Raw genomic sequence first — 25,805 nt, 5'->3', positions numbered from 1 at the left:
GCGCAGGTCGTCGAGGCTTTGACAGCCAGAAGAGGTGGAGGCAGCAGCGCAGGTCATCAAGGCTTTGACAGCCAGAAAAGGAAGAGGCAGCAGCACATATCATCGAGGCTTTGACAGCCATAAGGGGTAGCGGCAGCAGCACAGGTCATCGAGCCTTTGACAGCCAGAAGAGGTGGAGGCAGCAGCGCATATCATCGAGGCTTTGACAGCCATAAGGGTCAGCGGCAGCAGCGCAGGTCGTCGAGTCTTTGACAGCCATACAGGGCAGCGGCAGCAGCACAGGTCATTGTGGTTTTGACAGCCAGAAGAAGCGGCGGAAGCAGCGCGGATTGTTGAGGCTTTGACAGCCAGAAGAGGCGGAGGCAGCAGCGCATATTGTCGAGGCTTTGACAGCCATAAGGGTCAGCGGCAGCAGTGCAGGTCGTCAAGTCTTTGACAGCCATACAGGGCAGCGGCAGCAGCACAGGTCATTGTGGTTTTGACAACCAGAAGAGGCGGGGGCAGCAGCGCAGGTCATCAAGGCTTTGACAGCCAGAAAAGGAAGAGGCAGCAGCGGATATCGTCGAGGCTTTGACAGCCATAAGGGTCAGCGGCAGCAGCGCAGGTTGTCGAGTCTTTCAAAGCCATACAGGGAAGTGGCAGCAGCGCAGGTCATTGTGGTTTTGACAGCCAGAAGAGGCATAGGCAGCAGCACAGGTCATCGAGGCTTTGACAGCCAGAAGAGGTGGAGGTAGCAGCGCATATCGTCAAGGCTTTGACAGCCATAATGGTCAGCGGCAGCAGTGCAGGTCGTCGAGTCTTTGACAGCCATACAGGGCAGCGGCAGCAGCGCAGGTCATTGTGGTTTTGACAGCCAGAAGAGGCGGCGGCAGCAGCGCAGGTCGTCGAGGCTTTGACAGCCAGAAGAGGCATAGGCAGCAGCACAGGTCGTCAAGGCTTTGACAGCCAGAAGAGGCGGAGGCAGCAGCGCATATCATCGAGGCTTTGACAGCCATAAGGCTCAGCGGCAGCACTCGCAGGTCATTGTGGTTTTGACATCCAGAAGAAGCGGCGGAAGCAGCGCAGGTCGTCGAGGCTTTGAAAGCCAGAAGAGGTGGAGGCAGCAGCGCAGGTCATCGAGGCTTTGACAGACAGAAGAGGTGGAGGCAGCAGCGCAGGTCATCGAGGCTTTGACAGCCAGAAGAGGCGGCAGCAGCAGCGCAGGTCGTCGAGGCTTTGACAGCCAGAAGAGGAATAGGCAGCAGCACAGGTCATCGAGGCTTTGATAGCCAGAAGAGGAAGAGGCAGCAGCGCAGATCGTCGAGGCTTTGACAGCCAGAAGGGGCTGCGGCAGCAGCGCAGGTCGTCGAGGCTTTGACAGCCAGAAGAGGCGGAGGCAGCAGCGCAGGTTGTCGAGTCTTTGAAAGCCATACAGGGCAGTGGCAGCAGCACAGGTCATTCTGGTTTTGACAGCCAGAAGAGGCATAGGCAGCAGCACAGGTCATCGAGGCTCTGACAGCCAGAAGAGGTGGAGGCAGCAGCGCATATCGTCAAGGCTTTGACAGCCATAATTGTCAGCAGCCGCAGCGCAGGTCATTGTGGTTTTGACAGCCAGAAGAGGCGTGGCAGCAGCGCAGGTCGCCGAGGCTTTGACAGCCAGAAGAGACATAGGCAGCAGCACAGGTCGTCAAGGCTTTGACAGCCAGAAGAGGCGGAGGCAGCAGTGCAGATCGTCGAGGCTTTGACAGCCAGAAGAGGAATAGGCAGCAGCACAGGTCATCGAGGCTTTGATAGCCAGAAGAGGAAGAGGCAGCAGCGAAGATCGTCGAGGCTTTGACAGCCAGAAGGGGCTACAGCAGCAGCGCAGGTCGTCGAGGCTTTGACAGCCAGAAGAGGCGGAGGCAACAGCACAGGTTATCGAGGCTTTGACAGCCAGTAGAGGCATAGGCAGCAGCACAGGTCGTCGAGTCTTTGACAGCCAGAAGAGGCATAGGCAGCAGCACAGGTCATCGAGGCTTTGATAGCCAGAAGAGGAAGAGGCAGCAGCACATATCGTCGAGGCTTTGACAGCCATAAGGGTCAGCGGCAGCAGCGCAGGTCGTCGAGCCTTTGACAGCCATACAGGGCAGTGGTAGCAGCGCAGGTCATTGTGGTTTTGACAGCCAGAAGAGGTGGCGGCGGCAGCGCAGGTCGTCGAGGCTTTGACAGCCCAAAGAGACGAAGGCAGCTGCGCAGGTTGTCGAGGCTTTGACAGCCAGAAGAGGCATAGGCAGCAGCACAGGTCGTCGAGTCTTTGACAGCCAGAAGAGGCGGAGGCAGCAGCGCAGGTTGTCGAGGCTTTGACAGCCAGAAGAGGCACAGGCAGCAGCACAGGTCGTTGGGGCTTTGACAGCCAGAAGAGGCATAGGCAGCAGCGCAGGTCGTCGAGGCTTTGACAGCCAGAATAGGTAGAGGCAGCAGCACAGGTGGTCTCACCGTCAGAGCCTAAGTGACACCAGATAAAGTCAAGCAACATTTATGTCCTCAAGCCTGATATTCACCTGAGAAGGTGGTGCCTTGTTTTGACCCCCAGGCTTGTTGTGACCCATGGAAGGTACAGAGCTGCCGCCCCCCCCTTATCAGACAACAAATATCACATATTTCATAAGCATATAATGTCATGGTTTTACAGTTGGAGTGTGAGCTCAGTTTCTAAAACGCACCTCTTGAACGGGTTACCGGTATTTTGGGATTGATTCAGGTTGGCCCCCAAAGCAGCTCACTTCAGTTCAATGGTCTCCAGCAAGAAGCACCCAGCCACGCATGACCCCTCATCCCAATCTGGCCGCAGCAGAAGCTAGACTGGTGCTTCCATTTGGAACTATGGAGTTCTCCGCTGGTTTCTGGTGGGCCTGGATCCCGCATTCCAACCTCTAGGGCTGGGCATGGCCCTCCCAATCTAATTTGCCTCTGCTCTCACAGTCAGGTACATTTTGGTGGGAAAGGGAAGGAAGGAGTATGAGCTGGTTGGAATCATGCTGAACCAAACACATCCTAAGCTGGGTCTGAACTGCAGGAGGGTTTGGACCTGGCTCATAAAGAGCATGAGATGAGGCTTGAAACTGGAGAAATCTCTTCAGTTCAAAGACTTAGTGGCCTCAATAAATAAATGAAAAAAGGTTATTTGGACGAGCAAATTATTATTATTATTATTATTATTATTATTATTATTATTATTATTTAGTCTCCCCACCCCGATACATAGCGGAACAAAGAGAAAAAAAGATATATAATAAACCAGCAGACACACAAAAATCAATCTTTAAAGCAGGCAAAAATAAATACATATGAACTTATACCAGCTTTCAGGTGTTTCCAATAGTACATATAAAAATGTAATTTTAAGAAAAATCTTAGCCTTCCAAAGGTGAAGACTTGTCCATCCATTAACGGAATACCTGTATGATTGCTGCCTGCAGTAACTTGCGCGCTAGGTCATGGAAGTGTCTGTATCAGAGTCGGACATCCCCTAAGTTGGAGCAAAGCCACTGTAAGTGCATCTTTTATTATGTATACATTCATCTTCTATCAAAAAAATATTGTCCATATATATTAGACATGATAGCAGTGAATGCAGCTGAAGTTGTACAATTAAATAAAAAATGTGTAAATGCTAAAGAACATTTGACAGTTAAATTGCGAGGAATAAAGAAACCATTAGAAACATTAGAACAGGCATTCCCTGTTTCCAGTTCCTACCTCCAAGTAAAACGCCATGCCGATGGCTCTCTTCTTATTGTTTTGACAGCACATATATTCCCGTGCCAATCGGGCAATCCTCTTGTACTGTTCTGTTGAGGAGGTGAACAAGGTCCTGAAACATAAGAGTAAGAGACAAAGGATTCACAAGCCTGAAGCTGGCTCAGCGTTCCTGCACAACAACAACCACCACCAGGTTACTTGAACGCTGAGCAGAGCCTCCCGCCTGCATTCGCTCCATAAGACGCACACACATTTCCCCTTACTTTTTAGGAGGGGAAAATTGCGTCTTATAGAGTGAACAATATGGTACATTTTCTGAAATAAATAAGAAGTTTATCCCCATTTCCCCAGAAAGCAGGCCTTGCTCTTCATGCCTCACCTGCCAGTCCTTTTCAACTTCTTACCTTGCCAGAAGACGAATGCCGTTGAAAAAGCTTTCTGGACTTGACAGCATATCCCAGCAGCTTTGCAACCCCAAAACCTCAAAATCGTCAAGGTATTCAACACGCCCAATCAGTTGTTTCAGGGCCTGCACAGCGGTCCTGAGTCAAGTGAAGGAATTAAGAATATTATATTTTAAAAATTTGTATACTGCCCTTCACCCGTAGATCTCCGGGCAGTTCACAACATAAAAATGCAAGTTAAAAAGCACAAAATAGAGAATAAAAACAAGAACCAAAGCAAACCAATAACTCCTCTCCCTCCAACAAACACAGTTGAAAGGGCATAGGAGGTTAATCAGCCAATGGCCTGATTGAAGAGGACCATTTTTGCCTGGCATCTAAAGGCACCAGGCAAGCCTCCCTGGGGAGAGCAACCCACTAATGGGGAGCCACCACAGAAAAGGCCCCTTCTTGTGTGGAGGAGGCACGTGAAGAGGGGCTTCCGATGATGAGCGCAAGGTCTGGGTAGGTTCATCTGGGGAGTTTTAGGTCCTTGACATCTTGCAGTCCAACCCCAACCATCACCCCCTGCAGCCTCCCACATGTTTCCAGCACAAGCGGCAACCTTTCGGCTGTGATGGAGACTTAAGGTTTCATGACACGTGAGGCCACCACACCCAAATCAGCCCATCGTGCGGGAGAGTCTCCAACATCCTCTCCCATCCTAGGGTCCTTCAGATGTTTTGGGCTACAACTCCCATCTTCAGTCCAGTTGTGCTGGCTGGGGCTGGTGGGAGTTGTGGTCCAAAGCGACTGAAGAGCACAGGGGTTGGGGAAGCCTGGGTCTCCTAGCTATCTAACCTAAGCAGAACCTCCATGTCCAAATGAAGCCTATCTCTTGGGGGAGGGCTGAGCCATCACCGCTATGGGTCAGAGAGAGAAGGGAGGGCCCCCCCCCCAAATGCATTAGCAGGTCCCTTACGTCAGCGGATCGAGATGCGAAGAGGGCTCCGGGATTAGACTTGTCGCCCTCGAACCTCTTCTTCTCGCCTCATGGACAAAACAGATCCGAGTGCTAAGTGCAAACAGCAGGTGGTGGAACTTGCTCTTCAGGATACCTGCAGCCTCAGGGAACGACAGGATATGACACAGAGCGTTGGTAGCCTGGAGGGACAAGGACAGGAGAATGGCATTCAGCAGAGGTCATTGTCAGATCAAGACCTCAGACTCAGACACGCCTCAGAGCCCCGGTCCATCACACTCAGTGTTGTCTACACTGACTAGCAGTGGCTGTCCAGGGTTTCAGGCGAGGGATTCCCCGACATGGAGATGCTGGGGCCCTTCTGCATAAAAAGCAGGTGCTCACAGGATGGACCACTTATTAAGATGCACCCCCCTCCCAGCAAGAAGCCCCCAGCCCCATCCAGCTCCCATTCAAAACAATCCAGGAGAGAGAAACTGAGTGGTTTCGTACCGCCATTGGCATTTGAGAAGTGCTGCGTCGCCTGGAAGTGACTTCCGCTTTGGGGTCTTCATCCTGCAGCCTTTTCAGGAGGGGTCTCAGCAGCTTGACGCTGGAATACAGATCTGTGACCAACGCCTTCCAGATCGCTGCGGCACTTCTGCAATTTTTCAAAACAGAATTTTTCCTTTTTCCTTTTCTTAAAAAAAGTCAGGCCTTTGATATTTTCTTTATATTGCACATACATTAGCAAAGAAAGAAACCACAACTCGGAGCACAATTTTTTGCAAGTACGAAATTCAATATAAATAAATATAAATTAAGAAACCCCTTAAATCTACCCCTCCCCATTTTCACATCACAAAAACTTACTCATCACGCTCCATCGAGCAGTCCAACAGGCTGTCTACGACCGGCTGCAGGCGCTTGGTGGCTAGGCTGACAATAGCCGAAAGCGTCTCTTCCTTAGTGCGGGTGTCGGGGATCTGGTGGAGATGGCTGTAAATCTCCTTCACGACCATAGGCAGCTGGAAGAAGATAAAAGAAGACCAGGATGAGAAAGTGTGGTGAACCTGTTTCTATTTGGCTTAATGTATGTAGGGTTTGATGTCAGCGTTACTCGTGCCGGTTCTCTGCTGTTCACTTGTGTTCCTTTGGTGGTGAGAGAGGTTGGGGTTGGCCTAGGGTGTGGTTGTTTGTTTGTGATTGGCTGTGGTGATCTTTGTTTTCGTGTGAGAGTGGGGTGGGTGGGTGTTTTGGATTAGGTTAGCCATATTGATTTGTATGCTGTTGGTGGATTATTGTCATTGTCTTTTTGGGCTGTGTTTGTGATAAAGGGGAGCCATACCAGGATAAAGGCGTCTTCTTCTGTTTGTTCCCGTGTCAGTTTCAGTTTATTGGTTAATTTTTCTAGTAGGGCTATTTCCCATACTATTTGGTACCATTGGTCCATGCTTACTCCTGACAGGTCTCTCCAGTGTCTGGTTATGCTGTTTCTGGCTGCTGAAAGTAGGTGGGTTATGAGTTCTTTGTGGTGTAAGTGGGCATTGTTGTCTTGGAAGATGTTTAGTAGGGCCAGTTCTGGGGTGATCTCTAGTACTTGCTTAGATATTTTACATATTTCTCGTATGGCTGTTGTCCAGAATAGTTGGATTTTGGGGCATTCCCACCACATGTGGAGGTATGCGCCTGTGGAGGTGCACCCTCTCCAGCATTTTGGTGAGGTTCCTGGGCGTATTAGCGCTAGTTTTCTTGGTCTTAGGTACCACCTGTAGGTGAGTTTCAGAGTGAGTTCTTTTCGTTGATATGGATTTAAAGGGGGGGTTAGACCACATTCTGATCCATTGAGTGGGGTTAATCTCATAGCTTATGTCATTCTCCCATTGTTTTTTGATTGCGTCTAGGGGGTTTGTGGGATTTTGGAGTAGTATTTTGTATATTGCGGATACCATCCCTTTACCGTTTCCCTTTGTTGTTAGGAGGAGGTTTTCAAAAGTTGTCAGGGGCCTAGTTGCTGCTGATTTTACTGTTGGATTGTTTAAGAGGGCATGTAATTGGTGTTGTGTTAACCAGGGCATTTGGGTGTCTTCTAGTTTGTCTTGTATTTCTTGTGTTGACAAAGATTTGTTATTTTTACAGAAGTCTATTAGGCGATATAAGCCTTTCGTTTGCCAGGTTTTTATCTGGAGGTTTTGTGCTGCATGGTGGAATAATAGGTGGTGCGGCAGGGGGATTAGTGGGGATGGGGTTGGTATTTTCAATTATGTCCCTCTCTAGGTGTACCCATTGTTTTGTCTCATCTTCTAGTATATATAGGATTATATGGAGTATTTGGCTGGCAATGTAATATGCTTCTATGTTGGGGATTCCCCATCCTCCTTCTGAGGTGGGGAGGTGCAGGTATTTGGGGCTTATTTTTGGTTTTTTATGTGAGAAGATAAAAGAGTGTAGTTTTCTCTGCCATCTGCGGAGTTGTGTTGGGGGAATCCAGATTGGGAGGGTCTGGAATAGGTAGGTTAGTTTTGGGAGGGTGATCATTTTGATCATAGCAAAGTTTTATTAATTGACCTCAGTGTTGTCCATATTGTGTTTCCTTTGCACTGAAATGAACAGGGTGGAATAATGTAATTAAAATACTGCCAAAGCAGACAGCGAGATGAAAAACAGGGTGGTTGATTTTTGGAAGCCGAACTGCAGCAGGATGGAAACAGAGGCGCGAGCCACAGACACGGAAATAGAAGAAGAAGAAGAAGAAGAAGAAGAAGAAGAAGAAGAAGAAGAAGAAGAAGAAGAAGAAGAGGAGGAGTTTGGATTTGATATCCCGCTTTATTTTTTTTATATAAATGTTTATTGAGATTTTTAAAATACAAATGCATAAATAATAAACGACTTTACTTATATAACATAATTTCTTCACTTTTTTGGACTCCCTCACGTCTCCCGCTCCCACTTACATCGTTAAAAAGATTTTTTCATGTAAATTATCATCTTGTTTACAATCTTATGTCCCTTCATTTGAATACATCTAACATTTCTCCAAAAGGTTTATGTTTTCCTTAATCTCACTTATCGTCAAGTTCGGATCTAATTTGGTGGTGAGCAATTATTTATGATCTAGCATCCTTCTTAACATTCAGCCAAATCACAATATTTTTGTAAATAAATCTTAAATTTCTTCCAATCTTCTTCAACCCTCTCTTCTCCCAGGTCTCGGATTCTGCCAGTCATCTCGGCCAGTTGCATGTAGTCCATCAGCTGCATCTGCCACTCTTCCAGTGTGGGTAGATCTTGGGTTTTCCAATTCTTAGCGATAAGTATCCTTGCTGCCGTTGTTGCATACATAAAAAATGTTCGGTCCTTCTTTAACACCTTCTGACCGACCATGCCCAGAAGGAAGGCCTCTGGTTTCTTGGTAAAGGTATACTTAAATACCTTTTTCAACTCATTATATATCATTTCCCAGAAGGCCTTCACTTTAGGGCAAGTCCACCAGAGGTGAAAGAATGTTCCTTCACCTTCTTTACATTTCCAACATTTATTGTCAGACAAATGGTATATTTTGGCAAGTTTAACTGGGGTCATGTACCATCTATATATCATTTTCATTACATTTTCCTTCAGAGCATTACATGCAGTGAAGTTCAGCCCAGTGGTCCACAACCTTTCCCAGTCCTCAAACATAATGTTATGCCCAATATCCTGTGCCCACTTTATCATAGCCGATTTAACCATTTCGTCTTGTGTATTCCATTTCAACAGCAAGTTATACATTCTTGAAAGTACCTTAGTCTTAGGTTCTAACAGTTCTGTTTCTAGCTTTGATTTCTCCACCTGGAATCCTAACTTTTTGTCATTTTTGAAAACTTCTTTAATCTGAGCGTAATGTAACCAGTCTCGCACTTTATCCTTCATTTTTTCCAAACTCTGCAATTTCCAATTGTCATCATCTTTTTCTAGTATTTCCCAATACTTTGGCCATTTGACCTCCACATTGGGTTTTTTTCGGGCCTTAGATTCCAGAGGTGAAAGCCACCTTGGAGTTTTGTTTTCCAACAAGTCTTTATACTTTGTCCAGACAGCAAACACTGCTTTTCTGACAATATGGTTCTTAAAGGCCTTATTGATCTTAACTTTATCATACCATAAGTATGCATGCCAACCAAAAGCATTGTTAAAACCTTCCAAATCCAATACATCAGTGTCTTCGAGAAGTAGCCAGTCTTTGAGCCAGCAAAAAGCTGCTGCCTCATAATATAACTTTAGGTCTGGCAGGGCAAAGCCCCCTCTTTCTTTCGCATCAGTTAATATCTTAAACTTAATTCTGGGCTTTTTGCCCTGCCAGACAAATTTAGAAATATCTCTCTGCCACTTCCGGAAGCACTCTGTCTTATCCACAATCTGTAATGTCTGAAACAAGAACAACATTTTTGGCAATACATTCATCTTGATAGCAGCAATTCGGCCTAACAAAGAAAGTTTCAGTTTTGTCCAACTATCCAAGTCTCTCTTAATTTCTGACCAACATTTTTCATAATTGTCTTTAAATAGACTCAGATTTTTTGCTGTTATGTTCACCCCTAGGTACTTTACTTTTTTGACTACATTTAATTCTGTCTCTCTCTGAAACTGTTCTGACTCTATATCTGTCAAGTTTTTTTCCAATACCTTAGTTTTCTGTTTATTTAGTTTAAATCCCGCCACCCGACCAAAGTCTTGAATCAGTTGTAATACTCTTTTCGTACTAGATTCTGGCTCCTGCAGGGTCAAAACTAGGTCATCTGCAAAAGCTTTAAGTTTATATTGTTTCGCTCCGACCTGAATTCCTTCCACCAACCGGTCCCCCCTAATCATATTCAAGAGCACCTCCAAAACCGAAATGAATAGCAAAGGGGAAATAGGGCAGCCTTGTCGTGTTCCTTTTTCAATTTTAAACTCTTCTGTAACCACATGGTTCACTATCAATTTAGCTTTTTGTTCTGAATATATTGCATCAATCCCATTCTCAAAACCCCGTCCCACTCCCATTTCTTTTAAATTTCCCTTCATAAATTTCCATGAAATGTTGTCAAAGGCTTTCTCCGCATCTATAAAAATTAACACTGCTTTTGTATTTTTTGTATTTTTTCTGTTTGCAAGAGTTCCAAAATGTCAATTATATTCCTTGTATTGGCAAACAGATGTCTTCCTGGGAGAAAACCTGCCTGGCCCTTATGAATTACTTCATTTAATACTTTTTTAAATCTGCTTGCCAAAATATCTGCAAATATTTTGTAATCCACGTTTAAAAGGGAGATGGGGCGGTAGTTCTTAAGTTGTGTCTTTTCAGCTTCCGATTTTGGTATCAATGTGATAAAGGCTTCCTTCCACGATTCCGGCGCCTTCTTCCCTTCCATAATTTCATTGCTGACCTCCATCAACGGTTGTATCAAATAGTCTTTTAGTGTCTTATAATACTTGGAGGTCAGCCCATCTGGCCCTGGAGACTTGCCCAGTTGCATGTTCTGAATGGCTTGTTCAATCTCTTGTCGTGTTATTTTGCAGTTCAGGATTGATATATTTTCTTGTGACAATTTAGGTAGTCCATTTTTTTCCAAAAATTGTTTAATCTCGTCCTCGTCTTGCGGCCCTTGAGTGTATAATTTTTTTAAATATCTCTGAAAACATTTTCTGATGTCCACGGGGTTCTGAATGTTTCTTCCTTCAATCTCTAAATTTGTGACTATGTTTAATTTTTGTCTCTTCTTCAACTGCCAAGCTAGCAATTTCCCACATTTGTTTGGCGATTCAAAAGTTTTTTGTTTCATTAATTTGATCTTCCACTCTATTTCCTGATTTATCAATTTAGAGTATTGTGCTTGGTGAAGTTTAATTTCTCTCAAAATCGACTGTGACTTCGGGGTTAGTCTTAACTTCTCTAATTCTCTAATTTTCTCCAAGATCTTATCTTTCCTCTCATTTTGAGTCCTTTTCTTTACAGCATTCTGTTGTATCAAGAATCCCCTCATCACAGCCTTACTTGCGTCCCAAATGATTCTTTTTTCCACCGTAGTATTCAAATTTATCTCAAAATAGTCCTTTAAGGCTTTTTGGGCCTTCTTAATAATCTCCTGATCTCTAAACAAATTGTCATTCATCTTCCATCTAAAGGAGCCGGTTGGTAATAGTGTCATGTCCATTTTCAGTGCGTTATGGTCAGAGCAGGTCTTTGGGCAGATTTCCACCTTTCTAGCCTTAGGTGCCAGACCTCTAGATCAGTGTTTCCCAACCTTGGGCCTCCAGATGTTTTTGAACTACAATTCCCATCATCCCTGACCACTGGTCTTGCTAGCTAGGGATGATGGGAGTTGTAGGCCAAAAACATCTGGAGGCCCAAGGTTGGGAAACACTGCTCTAGATATCCATATTTGGTCGATTCTTGTCCAAGTCAGTTGGGCTTCAGAGAAGAATGTTCCCTCTCTTCCCAAGGGGTTCTTTGTCCTCCAGATGTCAATCAAGTCCATATTGTCTGTCATTTCAAAAAAGGTTTTTGGTAATCTGCCATCTTTTGTAACATTTTGATTTTGTGACTTATCCATGTTGGTTGAAGCGACCCCATTCATATCTCCCATCATAATGATGTTGTCATAGTCCAGATAATCCAGCATAGTCTCATGCAACTTCTTGTAAAACTCGGATTTCCCTTCGTTTGGTGCATAGATTCCTAATATCAGAAGCTTCTCTCCTTGATGTTGTATCTAAATTGCCAAAATTCTTCCATGTTCATCTTTAAATAAGAATTTAGGTGACAGGCTCTCTTTTACATAAATCACCACCCCTCTTTTCTTTACTTTGTCCGAAGAGATAAATTCCTGACCAAGTCTTTTGTTTATTAATATTTTCCTGTGGAGCCTAGTCATATGTGTTTCTTGCAAGCAAATAATGTCCAATTGTTCTTTTTTTAATATGTGAAATATTTTTTTCCTTTTTTCCGGAATGTTACAGCCATTAATATTCCAACTCAAGAGTTGCAGGGACATCCTGAATAGATCTGGTTATTTTTCTGGGGGTGGTGCTTTGTTCGCTGGGTCTTCAGGTTCCAAGGGTGCAGGTGCCGCCGGTGCTCCAGGCCCAAAAGGAGAATCAATTCCTTTTGCCAGGTCCTCTCCGTATGCAGTCAGAAACTTGTCTCTGTCTTCCGGTGTTCTGATTTTAATCTTCTTCCCTCTAAAGGTGAAAGATAATCCTTGAGGAAAATCCCACCTGAAGATGATTGAGTTGCTCCTCAACAGCCTTACTAGTTCCAAATATTCAGATCTAAGGTCCAGCAGTTGTTTAGGAATATCCTTGTAAATCTCAATTCTTTTGTCCGAAATGTCCAGTGATTTTCCGTAGTGCAGGCCCAAAATCTTGTCCCTTTCCTCCTTTGATCTCAAAATTATCAGACAGTCTCTGGGCCTCTCTTTCTTTCAAGCCTAAAGGCTGATACGATTTTGAAGTATTTTTCGTCTAGGTTCCAAAACTTGGAGAATTCTTTGGTCAGAAACTCAGCTAAGTTGCCTTCTTCCACTTCTGGTACCGACCTTATCCTTAAATTAATCTCCCTGTTCCGCAGTTCTATCATAGAGAGATAGGTCTGGTGTTCACCCACTTGTTTACAGAGTGGTCTTACCTCTTTTTCTAATTTTCCAAGTCTTTGGCTGGTATCTTCAGCCAATTTCCGATTTTCACCTGCAGCCTCCTTCAGTTCTCCAATTGCTTCAACATTCTGCGCCACTTGTCCAGTTAATCTATTTAGACTTTCTGTATTTTTATCGATTTTAGCTGATTGCTGGTCAACTTTTCTATCCAAAGATTCCAATTTTTCAAGAATTTTCTCTAAAATAGAGCCAGTTGCTCCTGAGGCCATATCTTCCAATTGTAATTCCTCAGTTTCTCCCTCCCCTGCCCGTGGCAGAGAAGCAGCTTCTTCCTCAGAAGGCAAAGTAGGCACAGATGATCTACGTGCCTGAGAGGCTGCGGTTAATGTTGTTAAGGTTGTTTGTCTAGTTTTTGGTCCCTTTTTTCTTGCGCCACTCATGCCAAAGTTATCTAAAAATCAAGGTCAAGCTGAGTTGTTCCCATGGGAAAGCGACAGCCCAGATGGTAGCCGTAGGCCGGGAAAAGGAAAGTAAAACAATATCACTGCTATAAATCCCAAATCCTCTAGGGGGAGCTTAAAATGTCTTTAGGGAAGAGATCAATTCCATTGAAATTAATAGAGTCAAATTTGATGTCCAGAGACCTTTGATAGGATAGTTTTTAGCAGAGTTTGTATTTAAAAAACGCAAAGTTTCAGACAGTGCTTACTGGTATTCCAAATGGTGCTTCAAAGTAGCAAATCCAAACTCCCTCAGATTGTTTCAAAGTTTAGATTCAAAGTATCCAAACCTGCAGACTGACTGTTCAATTACTCAGGCAGTTCCAGCACCTGGGTTTCTTACTTAAATTATAATCCCAATAGAAGAAAGGTATCACAGTCAAGATAAAAGTCATAAAATCCAATACTTAAAGTCCTTGTTCTGCTTAAGAAGAAAGTCAGTGGGTGCTCAGATCAGTTAAAATAAAAATCCACTCCTTGCCTCCACTCCTCCAGCTCTTTACTTTGAAGTTCAATGGCAGCGGAAGACGGACTTCCTGTTTTTCGTCACTCCGCTTTCAGCCAAATTCAATAAATTTAAGTCTCCAATTTGTAAAATCCTGATTACTCACGGGCTGTTACTTTCCAAATCAGAAGTTTCAAGAAGAGAGGTCAGCGCTCACCGGCAGCAGCAGCGCAGCTTCGCTCCGTTGATTGCGAAATGACCCACAGCGCCGCTACCCCCTCCCCGATCCGGAGCCCCTTACGGGGTTCCTTCAACGTTTCGGGGGTTGCTCCTGGCGCCCGCCGGGTCCCGAGACCACAGGCTTCTGCCGCCTGTGGTTTTCCGATGTGGGTCTCCGCTTCGCCGTAGCGGACGACCCGTTCTCAGCGGAGCTCCCTCTCCCAGTTAGAAGAGGGCAGCCATTGCCGTTCGCGCCGCCTCCGGAAGTCGATATTCCGCTTTATCACTACCCGAAGGAGTCTCAAAGCGGCTAACCTTCTCCTTTCCCTTCCTCCCCCACAACAAACACTCTGTGAGGTGAGTGAGGCTGAGAGATTTCAGAGAAGTGTGACTGGCCCAAGGTCACCCAGCAGCTGCATGTGGAGGAGCCGAGACGCGAACCCGGTTCCCCAGATTACAAGACTACCGCTCTTAACCACTACACCACACCAGCTCTTCTTACTTCCCACACAATGCCTTCTTACTTCCCAGAAACAAGCTAATTCTAAGTATGAAGAGAATGTTTAATTTAGAGGAAACCTGCTCCCCCTGCCTCCGTTTTGAGCCTTACGTCCTCCATTTCCATCCCGCATTCCTCAAGGAAGGACCTCAGGAGCTTTCCTGCAGCCTGAGAGACGGCTCTGTCTTCCACTGTCAGGTTGTCAATCGCCTTCAACACGATTTCGTTGATCTGGCTGGGCTTGAGGTGCTCCCCAAAAGCCTGGCACAAAGAAGAAAGAAGAGGGAGTTTTTTCTGCTCCACACTCTGACCACGTTTAGTAGTCCAAGGGTGCCTTCACAAACCAAGTGAAAGACATCTCCACTCTGGCTTGAGAGGGTTGAACTAAGTGACCCCCGCGTCCCTTCCAACTCTACAATTCGGTGATTCTATTTATGTGTTTATTTAAGTAGCTGAAAGATTTTACAACAAACAAAACTAAAAGTCAGGTGACGCCTTGCTATTTTCGATCCACATCTTAAATTGGTTATGACATTGGAACATGAAGAGGTTCAATCTAAAATCAGACTAGAAAATTTTAAAAAAATTCTCGCAGGAACAGAGAGGGTGAATAATAGTGGCTACCCGTTATATAACCAATGCCAAACAGACTGGGTGGGAACCTGCTGGCTGTGTGTTTAGTTCTTAATATACAACAAAAACACCCACCACAATGTAGGCATAGTTCATTGGCTTGGCAGTGCCTTGTGAAAGATGTATCGAATGAGTCAACTTTTCCTATTCTTTTTCCGCCCTGAGGAGCCCAAGGTGGCAATGCATGGTTCTCTCTCCTCCCCGTTTTAGTCTCATGAGGTAGGTTAGACTGAGAGACTGTGACTGACTCGTGAGTTTCAGGGCTGAGTGGGGATCTGAACCCTAGGTCTCCCAGCACCTGGTAGAATTTCAATAAGTAGAATTCTGCATGCAGTTTAGGCTACCGGGCACTTGTCTTTGAGCAATTTATTCTAATACAATGCATTTCTGAATGTTATTTACACTAATAGCTCACGCATGGATTTTTTTACACACTGTTTGGCATTGCAAAATTCAAGGACATGTGAATTTCAAAGGCGGGTTGTGTTTCAGTTCTATTGTTTCTGAAAGCCTCGATTTGATAGCTTTGGCTTGCAGTGTGAACTGCTCTGAATCTCTCCCTCATTCCTAGAAGGCGTGGGCTGCCTGAGGGCAGGCTGAAGTTGGTGGGGCAGGGCCCCATTGGCCCGAGTGAGCAAATCTTTGCTAACTGGGAGTGGCTGCGGTCTTAGCAATAAAGAGTACAAAAAGCCACCCCTACCTTGGCCACTTTTGCGATGTTGTAGTGGAAGAGGGAGGGCCCAGGGATGAAGAAGTCTTCTCGGACCCATCTGACCATGTTGCCTTTCTTATTTTTATTCCTCCTCTTCTCCAGTTCCTTACCTAAGCAGGGTCGGGTTTTGGAATATGCATGCAAAAGAACCCAGCATTAGTGCTCCCTGCTCAAAACCTCCAGTTTTCCCACTGGGACCAACAAAAACAATTATCGATTTCACCTCAAAAATTATAATTCAGAACTGGGAAAAAGGTTCAGAAGGGGGCAACCAAAAGGACTGGGGTGCTTGTGGAGCTGGTTGCAGCATTTGGGGGGGGGGTTCCGTTTAGAAAAACGTCGAGGAAGAGGAGACACAATGTATGGCATGGAGAAAGTGGAGAGAGAAAGCTTTCTCTCTCACTGTCAGAACATGAGAACAACTGGACCTCCAATGAAACTGAAGTTTCAGGATGGTCCTTCTTCCAGTGCACAGCTAAACTCTGGAACTCCCTGCCACAGGAGGCACTGATGGCCACGGACCAAGATGGCTTTCAAAGAAGATGAGGCAAATTCATGGAAGAGAAGGCTACCCATGGCTATTAGCCAGTATGGCTATGCTCTGCCTCCATGGTCAGAGGCAGCAAAGTACAGGAGTAGAAAGAGCTTGAATTCTGCTTGCTGGATTCCCACAGGCATCTGGTCAACCCCTGTGGGAACAGGATGCTGGACTGGGCTGGGCCACTGGTCAGGTCCAGAAGGCTTTTCTGATGTTCTTCACCAGTGAATCCCTCCCCCAAGACTGCCCTCTCGTCTCTGGCCAACAGGGTGTTGGCGTTAGGCCAGTGCTGGCACAAATTCTAGCCCTCCTGAACTCCCTGATCAACACCAGCAGCAGCCAGCATGGGCAACACTCAGGGATGATGGGAGTTGGAGCAGCCTCTGCAGGGCTACAGATCTCCCACCCTGCGGCTTACAAGAAACAAGCCATTTCCCAGCATCGCCCTCACCCATTTTGGCTATCATGATGTAATGGAGATGGTACAAGGCCTCCGCTGACTGCAGGCCAATCTCCTTCACGTTGTCTACGAGGTGAAGGGACAAGAGCGCCACCAGCTGTCCAAGAAGGGGGAAATCCTGGGATACCTAGGAGGTGAAGAGAGAGAGATGCACAGTCAGCCCTCGTCCCACAGAGCCCAGCAAGAGAAAACCATCTGGCATGCTTTCAGTCGGCAAAGGTGACAGAGGGGCGCAGGGCAAGAGAGTTGTGCTTAGGTGGCCCACCCTAGGCTTGCCCCAGGGCTTTTTCCCCAGCCAGAACTCACTGGAACTCAGTTCTGGCTGTTGAATGGTTAAATGTTGAATGGTTGAATGTTGAATGGCTGTGTCAGCATTTGGGTGTAGTATATAAGGAGCAGCACCTAGCTCTCCCATTACCCTGGGGGATGGGTTGGTGGTTGGGTCTGGTTTGTTGTTGATGTATTTAGTGTTTTTGTTTTTGTTATTAAAACCTTGTTTAAGTTATTTTTGAGTCCCTTTTTAATGCATGGTCTCCCCAGCAAGCTCTCTGCAGTGCTACTATACTGCAAATAGGTAACATCTTTGGTTATGGGCCCAGCTGCTGAGTGGATGACTGCATATTTTTGGACTCTGAGAAAGGTTTGAAAACTCCTTCTCCTGTTAGTGTAGTTTCTGTGGGTCTGGAAGAGTTCCAGAATGGTTGACCAGGTTCCAGAAGCCGAGAAGGCTCTGGTGTTCCCACAGCTAACAGATGAGAACTATAGTTTATGGTCTTTTCGGGTGGAGGCGCTTTTGACCTCTAGAGAAGTATGGACCTATGTAACTGATGACCCTCCTGACCCTGTAACTAATGCTTGGTCAAAAGGAGATGTGAAAGCCAGGGCAATAATTAATTTGGCAGTCAGCGACCAGCAAGTAGTCTATATAAGAAATAAGAAAACTGCCAAAGAAATGTGGGACAGTCTTGCAGCAGTGCATATTAGAAAAGAGTCAGCATCCGCATTGACGTTTTTCAAGCAGCTGTACCAGACCAAGTTGTAGCCTGGTGGTGATTTGGCAGCACACTTGAGATGTCTGGAGGCAATACGCTGCAAATTAATTCAAAGGGACATGGAGATACCTGATATTTAGTATGTTTTTTATCATTCTTTGTTCCCTTAATGAGGACTTTGATGGTGTAGCTAGCCAGATATCTGCCGTTCCACCAGCACAATTAACTGTGGAAGGGGTAACGGCAAGATTAATGGGCAATTTGGATAGAAGGGAGGCTTGTGCCATAACTACTCCTATTTCCAGAAACAATGAGGAACGCCATATGCAAACTTGTGGTGATACGACTGCATTTAAAGCTGCAAAGCGTTATTGGTTCTTCAATAAGCAGGGACATTTTGCAAAAGACTGCAGATCCAAAAGAAAGCAAAGTACTCCCAAGTCTGTTTCTGTTCGTCAGTCACGGTCGTCAGCCCAGCAGCCGACATCGTACCGTAAAGACAAAAATGAGCCGCGAGCTTTTCATGCTCGGACTACAGATCATAAAAGAATTAAAGGTGCCAAGTGGAAGTCTTTTATTGTGGACTCAGGAGCATCTCAGCACATTTGCAACGATCGAAGCTTGTTTATTTCTTTTGAAGAGGAAATTGGTAATGTACATTTAGCCAATTCACAAGTCTTGCAGTCACTTGGCAGGGGTACTATTAAACTTGACTCTTTAAAAATTACGATAGCGAACTGCATTTACTGCCCGTCAGTGGACAATTTATTGTCAGTAAGATGTTTTGCTCGTCAAGGCATAACTGTGCGTTTCTTAAAGTCAATGTGTGAGTTTTTCGATGGGAACAAACATCTATTGTATGCCCGGGACTCTGATGGTTTATATAGACTGTATTTTCACACCTACTCCCAATCGCCTATAAATTGCAGAGCAGCACAGTCAAGCCAGGGGTTGAGGAATGTAAGGCCACATTCCGGGTGTGCCCATGAAGCACACAGAATTCTGGGACATCTGAATTTTGCTGATGTAATTAAGACAAAGAATATTGTTAATGGCCTAAACTTAAAACCATGTAAATTCTTTATGCAATGTCTATCCTGTTGCAAGAATAACATTAAGGCTGCACTCAACGGTAGGTGCTCAGATAGGAAAGTAACTGAGCCATTTGAGCGTGTACATTGTGATTTAGTTGGGCCACTCCCACCATCATTAGGAGGTTCTAAGTACTGGCTTACCCTGATAGACCAGTATAGTAGATATTGTTGGACTTATGCAATAGCTGAGAAGTCCCAAGCATTTGAGAAGTACAGAGCTTTTTGCAACTGGGTAAAAATGCATTTTAACAAACCAATTAAGAACCTGTTTACTGACTGGGGCGGGGAATTTGTTTCTGAGGATTTTGAGAAATTCCTGGAAGCGCAGGGGACTACTCATGAGTTATCTTGCCCCCGAAGTCCCTGGCAAAATGGGCTTGTTGAAGTTGTGCAGCGTGACCTGCAGGCAGGGGTTAAAACTTATCTGCACAATGCTAATCTGTCCAAAGTCTTTTGGGCTGAAGCGCTCGATGCCTTTTGTTACGTTAGAAATCGCAGTTATCATTCTGGTTTAGATGTCACCCCTATTGGGATACTGCCAGGGAGACAAAGGCCATCATGCCCCCACGTCGACTTCGGACGATCCATCAACCTCCCGTAGGAACGCAGTATCAGTCAATTAGCGACACAAGCCTCAGAAACAGCTTTCCACATTCCAAGGACTTGTGCACGCCCTTTGCAGAGTTTGCACAATGAAAGATGCACTCAGGAGAGCATTATTTACAACTTTATTCAGTGTTGGTCAGAACAAAGAAAAAACATGACTGCTTGCCTGCGTGTTCAGGCACAGAGAGAGAAACAAAAGCTATGTACAAAACATAAACTTCCTGTGAGCCGGAAGTACGCAGACTGTGGCTCAAACAACAGGTGGAACGGAAATATCCTAACAACCCCCTATGAGAAGCTGTTTAAAAAACGCCCTAATCTGAAATACCTACGCATTTGGGATTCAGATATAATTATGCATTATCCCGCTAAGCAGAAATTGGGTGATCGTAGTGTTCAGGGAAAATTAATGGACTACCAGCAGGGGGCGTACAGAATTTACATACCAGCAACTGGCAAATTTCATATTACCAGAAGCATGATACAAACTGTAAATTGGAATGGCGTTGCTGTTTTCCAAGATACTAACGGTATAAATGACACTGAGGAAGAAGAGGAAGCAGCAGCAGCAGCAGCAGGAAATGGTGCTTCTGAATTAATGGAACAAGACAAAAAGCCTGTTGAATCTGATAATTTGTTTGATGATTTAAAGTCACAGTCACCCGAGGGGAGGTTAGATTCTCTTGAGTTTTCTGACTGTGAGCTTAGCCTACAGGCACCTCTTCAGTCTGACAATGATGATTTACAACCTGAAACTAGTAGTTCAATTAGTCCCATTAAGTCTGAGGAGTCTGACTCTTCTTCCTGACTGAGACATTCAGATAGAAAAAGACAGAAGCCACAACATTTTGCAGATGAACATTTAAATACTGTGTATGCCAATAAGGCGGTTACACCTTAAGGCGGTTACAGCCAAAAAGCTACAATGATGTTCAGAATTTACCTAAGCACCAAGCTGTAAATTGGTATAAAGCTATGAACTCTGAGATAGCTTCTTTAAAAGAGCATAACACCTGGTCTCTTGTACCACAAACCCCAGATATGAGACTTATTGAAACAAAATGGGTTTAAGAAAATGCAAATGGGAAGGAAATGCCTATGGTGTGTGGTTTCACCTTTACAGGTGAAGATAAGCCATTTCCTAACAAAACTTTGTATCGTTCTGCTATAGGCAAGCTAAATTTCATTCAAAGAATCTCAAGACCAGATATAACTTATGCCTTTCTAAAGGGAAGTTTTCCTTCTGCACATATGTTTTCCCTCTGCACATAACTGTTGCATTATAGGGAAGCATTGCTTCTTTTCTCTTGCATTCTGGGAACTCTCGCTTATAATCTTTCCTCTGTTTCTGCACACACTGTACGAACCTGTTCCAAACACCAAGACATTCCCTCCTTGCCCAGTTCATCTTAAGATCATGATGACCTGTTCTCAGTGCATAGCTGACCACATCTACGGAACTCGATTGTTATATGTTATGATCAATCATTAGTAATTGTTTTATGCTATATTAATCTTTAGTTACAAATTAATTAGGAGGCTTCATGCCTGTCTAGTCCCAACCTCGTTTCCCAGCCTTTAATCTACCGGTGATTAATGTTCACATGTAATTCCCACCCCTCACATGTAATTCCCGCCTTGTATGTATGTTAACCACTCAGCATTAAGTTTCTTTGTGTTTGTATCAACCAATCAGCGACAAGCACACCTGTGGCAATGTTTGTAATATTCAATAAAAGAGAGTTCCCGGGGCTTTCCCGGCAGACGCCTCTCACATGACACCTACTACTCGTCTCCCGTGATTTTCATTCCTACACCTTTCACTTTCTGGCAAAATTTGTGGAAAAGCCCACTACGCAATGTTTCTCTGCTCTTAAGAGAGTGGTAATGTACCTTAAACATACCAAACATTATAGGTTGCAGTTTACATCATGTATTGACAAAGGTTTTGAAATTTTCTGTGATGCATCTCATGCAGTGGAACAAAATAATTGCAGGGATGTGTCTGATATGGTGTTTGTTATAACGGTTGTCCATTTGAATGGAAGTCCCAGACACAAACCATTATTTGTCTCTCCACAACAGAGAGTGAATTATGTGCATGCGTTCAGGCCACTCGTGATGTGGAATGGTATCTGCAAGTATTTGCAGACCTACAGATGAAAGTAACACTACCAGTAAGAGTTTACCTTGATTCCCAGAGCGGACTCGCTATCCTGTGTTCAGAGACCAATACGCAGCGCACTAGAGTCTTAAGGTTACGTTTACAGTTTGTAAAGAAACTAATTGCTGATGAAATGATTGTATTTCAATATGTTCCAGGTTACAATCAAATTGCAGACATTTTTACAAAAGCACTTCCAAAGGTTACTCATGAAAGACATGTACAAAATATGCTTTATGTTCTTGTTCCACAATGATGAACGGCAGGGGAAATGTTGAATGGTTTCTTTAAATGTAAAGGTTCATTATTGTTCCACCAGTTGTGTATGTCTTTAAGGGGCCAGAGCAAGGGCCAGAGCAAAATAACGAGACCCAGCTTTACAGCTGTGAAACACAGCAGGTGCTGAGTTGTATTGATTAAGCTGTGTCAGCATTTGGGTGTAGTATATAAGGAGCAGCACCTAGCTCTCCCATTACCCTGGGGGATGGGTTGGTGGTTGGGTCTGGTTTGTTGTTGGTGTATTTAGTGTATAAGGAGTTTTTGTGTTTGTTATTAAAACCTTGTTTAGTTATTTCTGAGTCCCTTTTTAATGCATGGTCTCCCCAGCAAGCTCTCTGCAGTGCTACTATACTGCAAATAGGTAACACTGGCACCTCTCAGGTGGGCGCTATTGCCATTATAAGAGAATGAGGGAGGTGAGTTCATGGTGAGTCGTGGCACCTCTTTTTCTAGAAAAATAGCACTGGCTGGCACCTTCCCCTGGGATGGCCATGCCATACAGCTTTCATATAGTTCACACCTGAACTTTCCAACGCAATACGATTTGAAATTGCAGCGTTAAGCCTTGGTCACTCACATCAAAGTCCAAATGCTCGGAGACATATTTCATGAGTACGTTGGTGGTCTTGACTGCTCTTTGCCTCTCACTGATTTTTGTGGAGTCAATCCAACCATTTGTGTGCTGCGAGAGAGAAATCATCGTCATCACATGGAAAGACAACTCTTAATCCAGGTTTGCAAATTCACAAAGCTTCATAGAGGGGACAAATTGCAAAAAGGGGTTGTTTTGTAAAGGTGAAAGTTTTCTGCAATTTGTTTATTATTATTATTATTATTATTATTATTATTATTATTATTAATACCCCACCTTTTTCCCAGACAGGGACTCGAGGCAGCTTACAAACAAAACAAGAACAACTAAAGACACAGAAAAAAGAAGCCATAAAAAAAGCATTAGTAGAATTAGATATTAATTGGCTCTTGGGTTGCTTTTGTTTTATTATGCATTTTCTGTTCTGATTTTGTATTTTTATGTTGTAAACCACCCTGCCATCTGTCATTTGTGTGTTTGTGTGTGTGATAATTACAACAATACAACATACACCACACCACAGCCATAGCAATGGAATGCAGGAAGCATCCTTAGACCAAGCCCAGCCATTGATCCACAGGTACTGAGGACTGGCAGTTGGCCCTTTGGCCTTTCAGGCAGAGAGCCTTTTCCCAGGCCCACCTGGAGATGCTGAGGACTGAACCGGGGACCTTGGGCATGCAAGACAGATGCTCTGCCCCGAGCCACAGCCCTTCCCCATACACCATCAGCAGAGGACATATCTTGTGTGCCTTGCACAAGCATTGCTAGCAGAACAGAGGCCCACTTGACCATCAGCACCCACAACCAGCGAGTTGGCCGCAGATGCCCCCCGTGCAATCATTTCAAGAGGGTCTGTCCTCCGGCATGGGAGCTGCTGCTTCCCCCTGCTCTGACACCTTGGGGGCTCCCTTACCACTAATATCTCCTGCAGCGTCTCCAGAGAGGGGGCCTCCGACAGCAAGCTGGTGAGCATGTTGAGCCAGATGTAGATGGTCTCTTGAAAGCAGTCCTGGAAGGAGAGAAGCAAAAGCACTTAGAAGCTGAAGACCCCCATGGAAATCCCACATGCTCTGGAGCCTTCTAGTCCAAATTCGTAACAAAGCTTATGCAGGGGTTCAAGCAAGGCACACAAAGAGTCATAAACAGCAAACGTTTCTTGATATATGTAAGGTTACAGGTCATGCGATATAAAGATACAGGACTCCACACTGGGCTCAACTTCCTTGGAGTGTTCCAAGGCAGAGGGCCTTCTTGGTGGTGGGGCCCACCCCGTGGAATACCCTCCTATCAGATGTCAGAGAGATACATCATTATACTTCCGTCTGAAGACATCTGAAGGCAGCCCTGCATAGGGAAGTTTTAAATATTTGATGTCTGGCTGTGTTTTAATTTGTTGGAAGCCGCCCAGAGTGGCTAGAGTAACCCAGTCAGATGGGCAGCATATAAACAAACAAGCAAACAAATAAAATTAAATGCAACGTAGGAGGGAGGCATGAGAGTCACAAAATGCAGGCATGCAGGAATCATTTGTGGATGCATTTTAGCCAGAACCCTATTCCAGAGAAAAACAGCTCTCCTCCCCAAATGGGGTGCCATACAAAGGGGGTTAGGGGGAAGACAGGTGGAAATTTCCAAGGAAGGTTTTCAAAATGTCACTTCTTATTAAGGACCGGTTCCTCCAGAGAGTGGGGGTGGGGAGGTGAAGAAGGCAACCAAGGGGGGAGGCAGGGTGGGTGCAGAAGAGAGCTTCCGTTCTTGGAAAGAGAGGAGACTTCTGCATGCCAGCTTGTTGACTTCTCCTTGGAGAGCAGCACAAAGGTATAAGGGCTTGCCTTCCACCTGCAAAGGGGCACCCAGAGAATGTGGGAAACCAGGACTCAGCAAATAGGCATCAAGTGAGGCTAGGGAAAGAAAAAAAGAAGTGGCCTGCACAGGCAACCCCAGAGATCTGTGGCCAATGTCCCCAGAGAGGCAAAGGTGAAATGCAATAAATATGGAAACATGATTAAAATCAAAAATATACACCCCAAGTCTCTGGCTGTTACATCATTGTGATGGGTCAAATGTCTCGGGCAGCATTCTTTGCAGCTTACACGGCTCAGACTCTTTGCCCTCAAATCCTTTAACCTGGCAACCCCATTTTCCTCCAGAAGCAGAAGGTCCAGTCACCTGGCTCTGTGTTGCTGGCACAGAGCTCCCGGCTTTGACCTTCGTAACCTGCAATGATGGCAATTGGAAGACCTTCCTTATGGTTTTCTGTAGCAGCTGTGAGCGGAGCAGGGGGTCCATGCGTGGTCTCAAGGCACTGAAAAGAGAAAGAAGGGGAGAGGAAAGGATCAGCACCCAGCAGTCCATAAACCTGGTGAAGAAATATGTACTGTGTCTGGCCGTACTTACGTCATGCGAATGATAGCTTCCATCGCTTGGTGTAATATGGTGAGCGATCCCATCGGCTCCTCTTTGATAACCTCCTGTGGTGGGGAAGCACACAGCATGTCAGGGAACTGGAGGCGCCATCCCTGCCACCACCACACCAAGCCCTCAGTTGTGCTCTCTATCCAGCCCACTTGAAAACTTCTTTGCAATTGGCAAGTGGGTCCTCCTAGAGGAGAAGAGTGGGCTTCCTGGATCTGGGAATAAATAAGAAGGACACTGGGAAACTGGAACGTGTCCAGAGGAGGGCAACCAAAATGGTCAAAGGCCTGGAAACGATGCCTTATGAGGAACGGCTAAGGGAGCTGGGCATGTTTAGCCTGGAGAAGAGGAGGTTAAGGGGTGATATGATAGCCATGGTCAAATATATAAAAGGATGTCACATAAAGGAGGGAGAAAGGTTGTTTTCTGCTGCTTCTGAGAAGCGGACATGGAGCAATGGATCCAAACTACAAGAAAGAAGATTCCACCTAAACATTAGGAAGAACTTCCTGACAGTAAGAGCTGTTCGACAGTGGAATTTGCTGCCAAGGATTGTGGTGGAGTCTCCTTTTTTGGAGGTCTTTAAGCAGAGGCTTGACAACCATATGTCAGGAGTGCTCTGATGGTGTTTCCTGCTTGGCAGGGGGTTGGACTCGATGGCCCTTGTGGTCTCTTCCAACTCTATGATTCTATGATTCCCTTTTTCTCCTGGGCAGAGCTCTACCGCATAAGAACAGCATAAGATCAGCCTTCTGGACCAGGCCAAGGGCCCATCTAGTCCAGCATCCTCATAGCATTCTCACAGTGGCCAACCAGACGTCTGTGAGAAACCAGGCAGCAGACCATGAGCCCAAGAGCCCTCTCCCCACTTGTGGCTTCCAGCAACTATATTCAGAAACATTGCTTGCTTCCTCTGTGGAGGTAGAACATAGCAATCATGGCTGGGAGCCATCGACAACCCTCTCCTCCTGGGA

At 45.3% G+C, this 25,805-nt stretch overlaps 1 protein-coding gene across 1 annotated transcript in view; it reads right to left on the bottom strand.

Annotated features, from left to right (window-relative positions):
• Positions 1-4,268: 4,268 nt before the first annotated feature.
• LOC309375524 (maestro heat-like repeat family member 5) overlaps positions 4,269-25,805 on the bottom strand; it is a 48,433-nt gene continuing 26,896 nt past the window's right edge. The window contains exons 8-16 of the mRNA XM_081921315.1: positions 24,814-24,887; positions 24,586-24,721; positions 23,330-23,425; positions 22,399-22,503; positions 16,678-16,813; positions 15,677-15,798; positions 14,455-14,604; positions 5,578-5,725; positions 4,269-5,267 (exon numbers count right to left, since the gene is read on the bottom strand). Of these exons, the coding sequence (XP_081777441.1) occupies positions 5,636-5,725; positions 14,455-14,604; positions 15,677-15,798; positions 16,678-16,813; positions 22,399-22,503; positions 23,330-23,425; positions 24,586-24,721; positions 24,814-24,887 (909 nt within the window). The 3' untranslated portion in view covers positions 4,269-5,267; positions 5,578-5,635. The remainder of the gene's footprint in view (positions 5,268-5,577; positions 5,726-14,454; positions 14,605-15,676; positions 15,799-16,677; positions 16,814-22,398; positions 22,504-23,329; positions 23,426-24,585; positions 24,722-24,813; positions 24,888-25,805) is intronic.

The sequence above is a fragment of the Podarcis melisellensis genome, assembly GCF_964234715.1.
Source record: "Podarcis melisellensis genome assembly, chromosome: 8".
Taxonomy (NCBI): domain Eukaryota; kingdom Metazoa; phylum Chordata; class Lepidosauria; order Squamata; family Lacertidae; genus Podarcis; species Podarcis melisellensis.
This window is presented reverse-complemented; position numbering and strand designations above follow the sequence as displayed.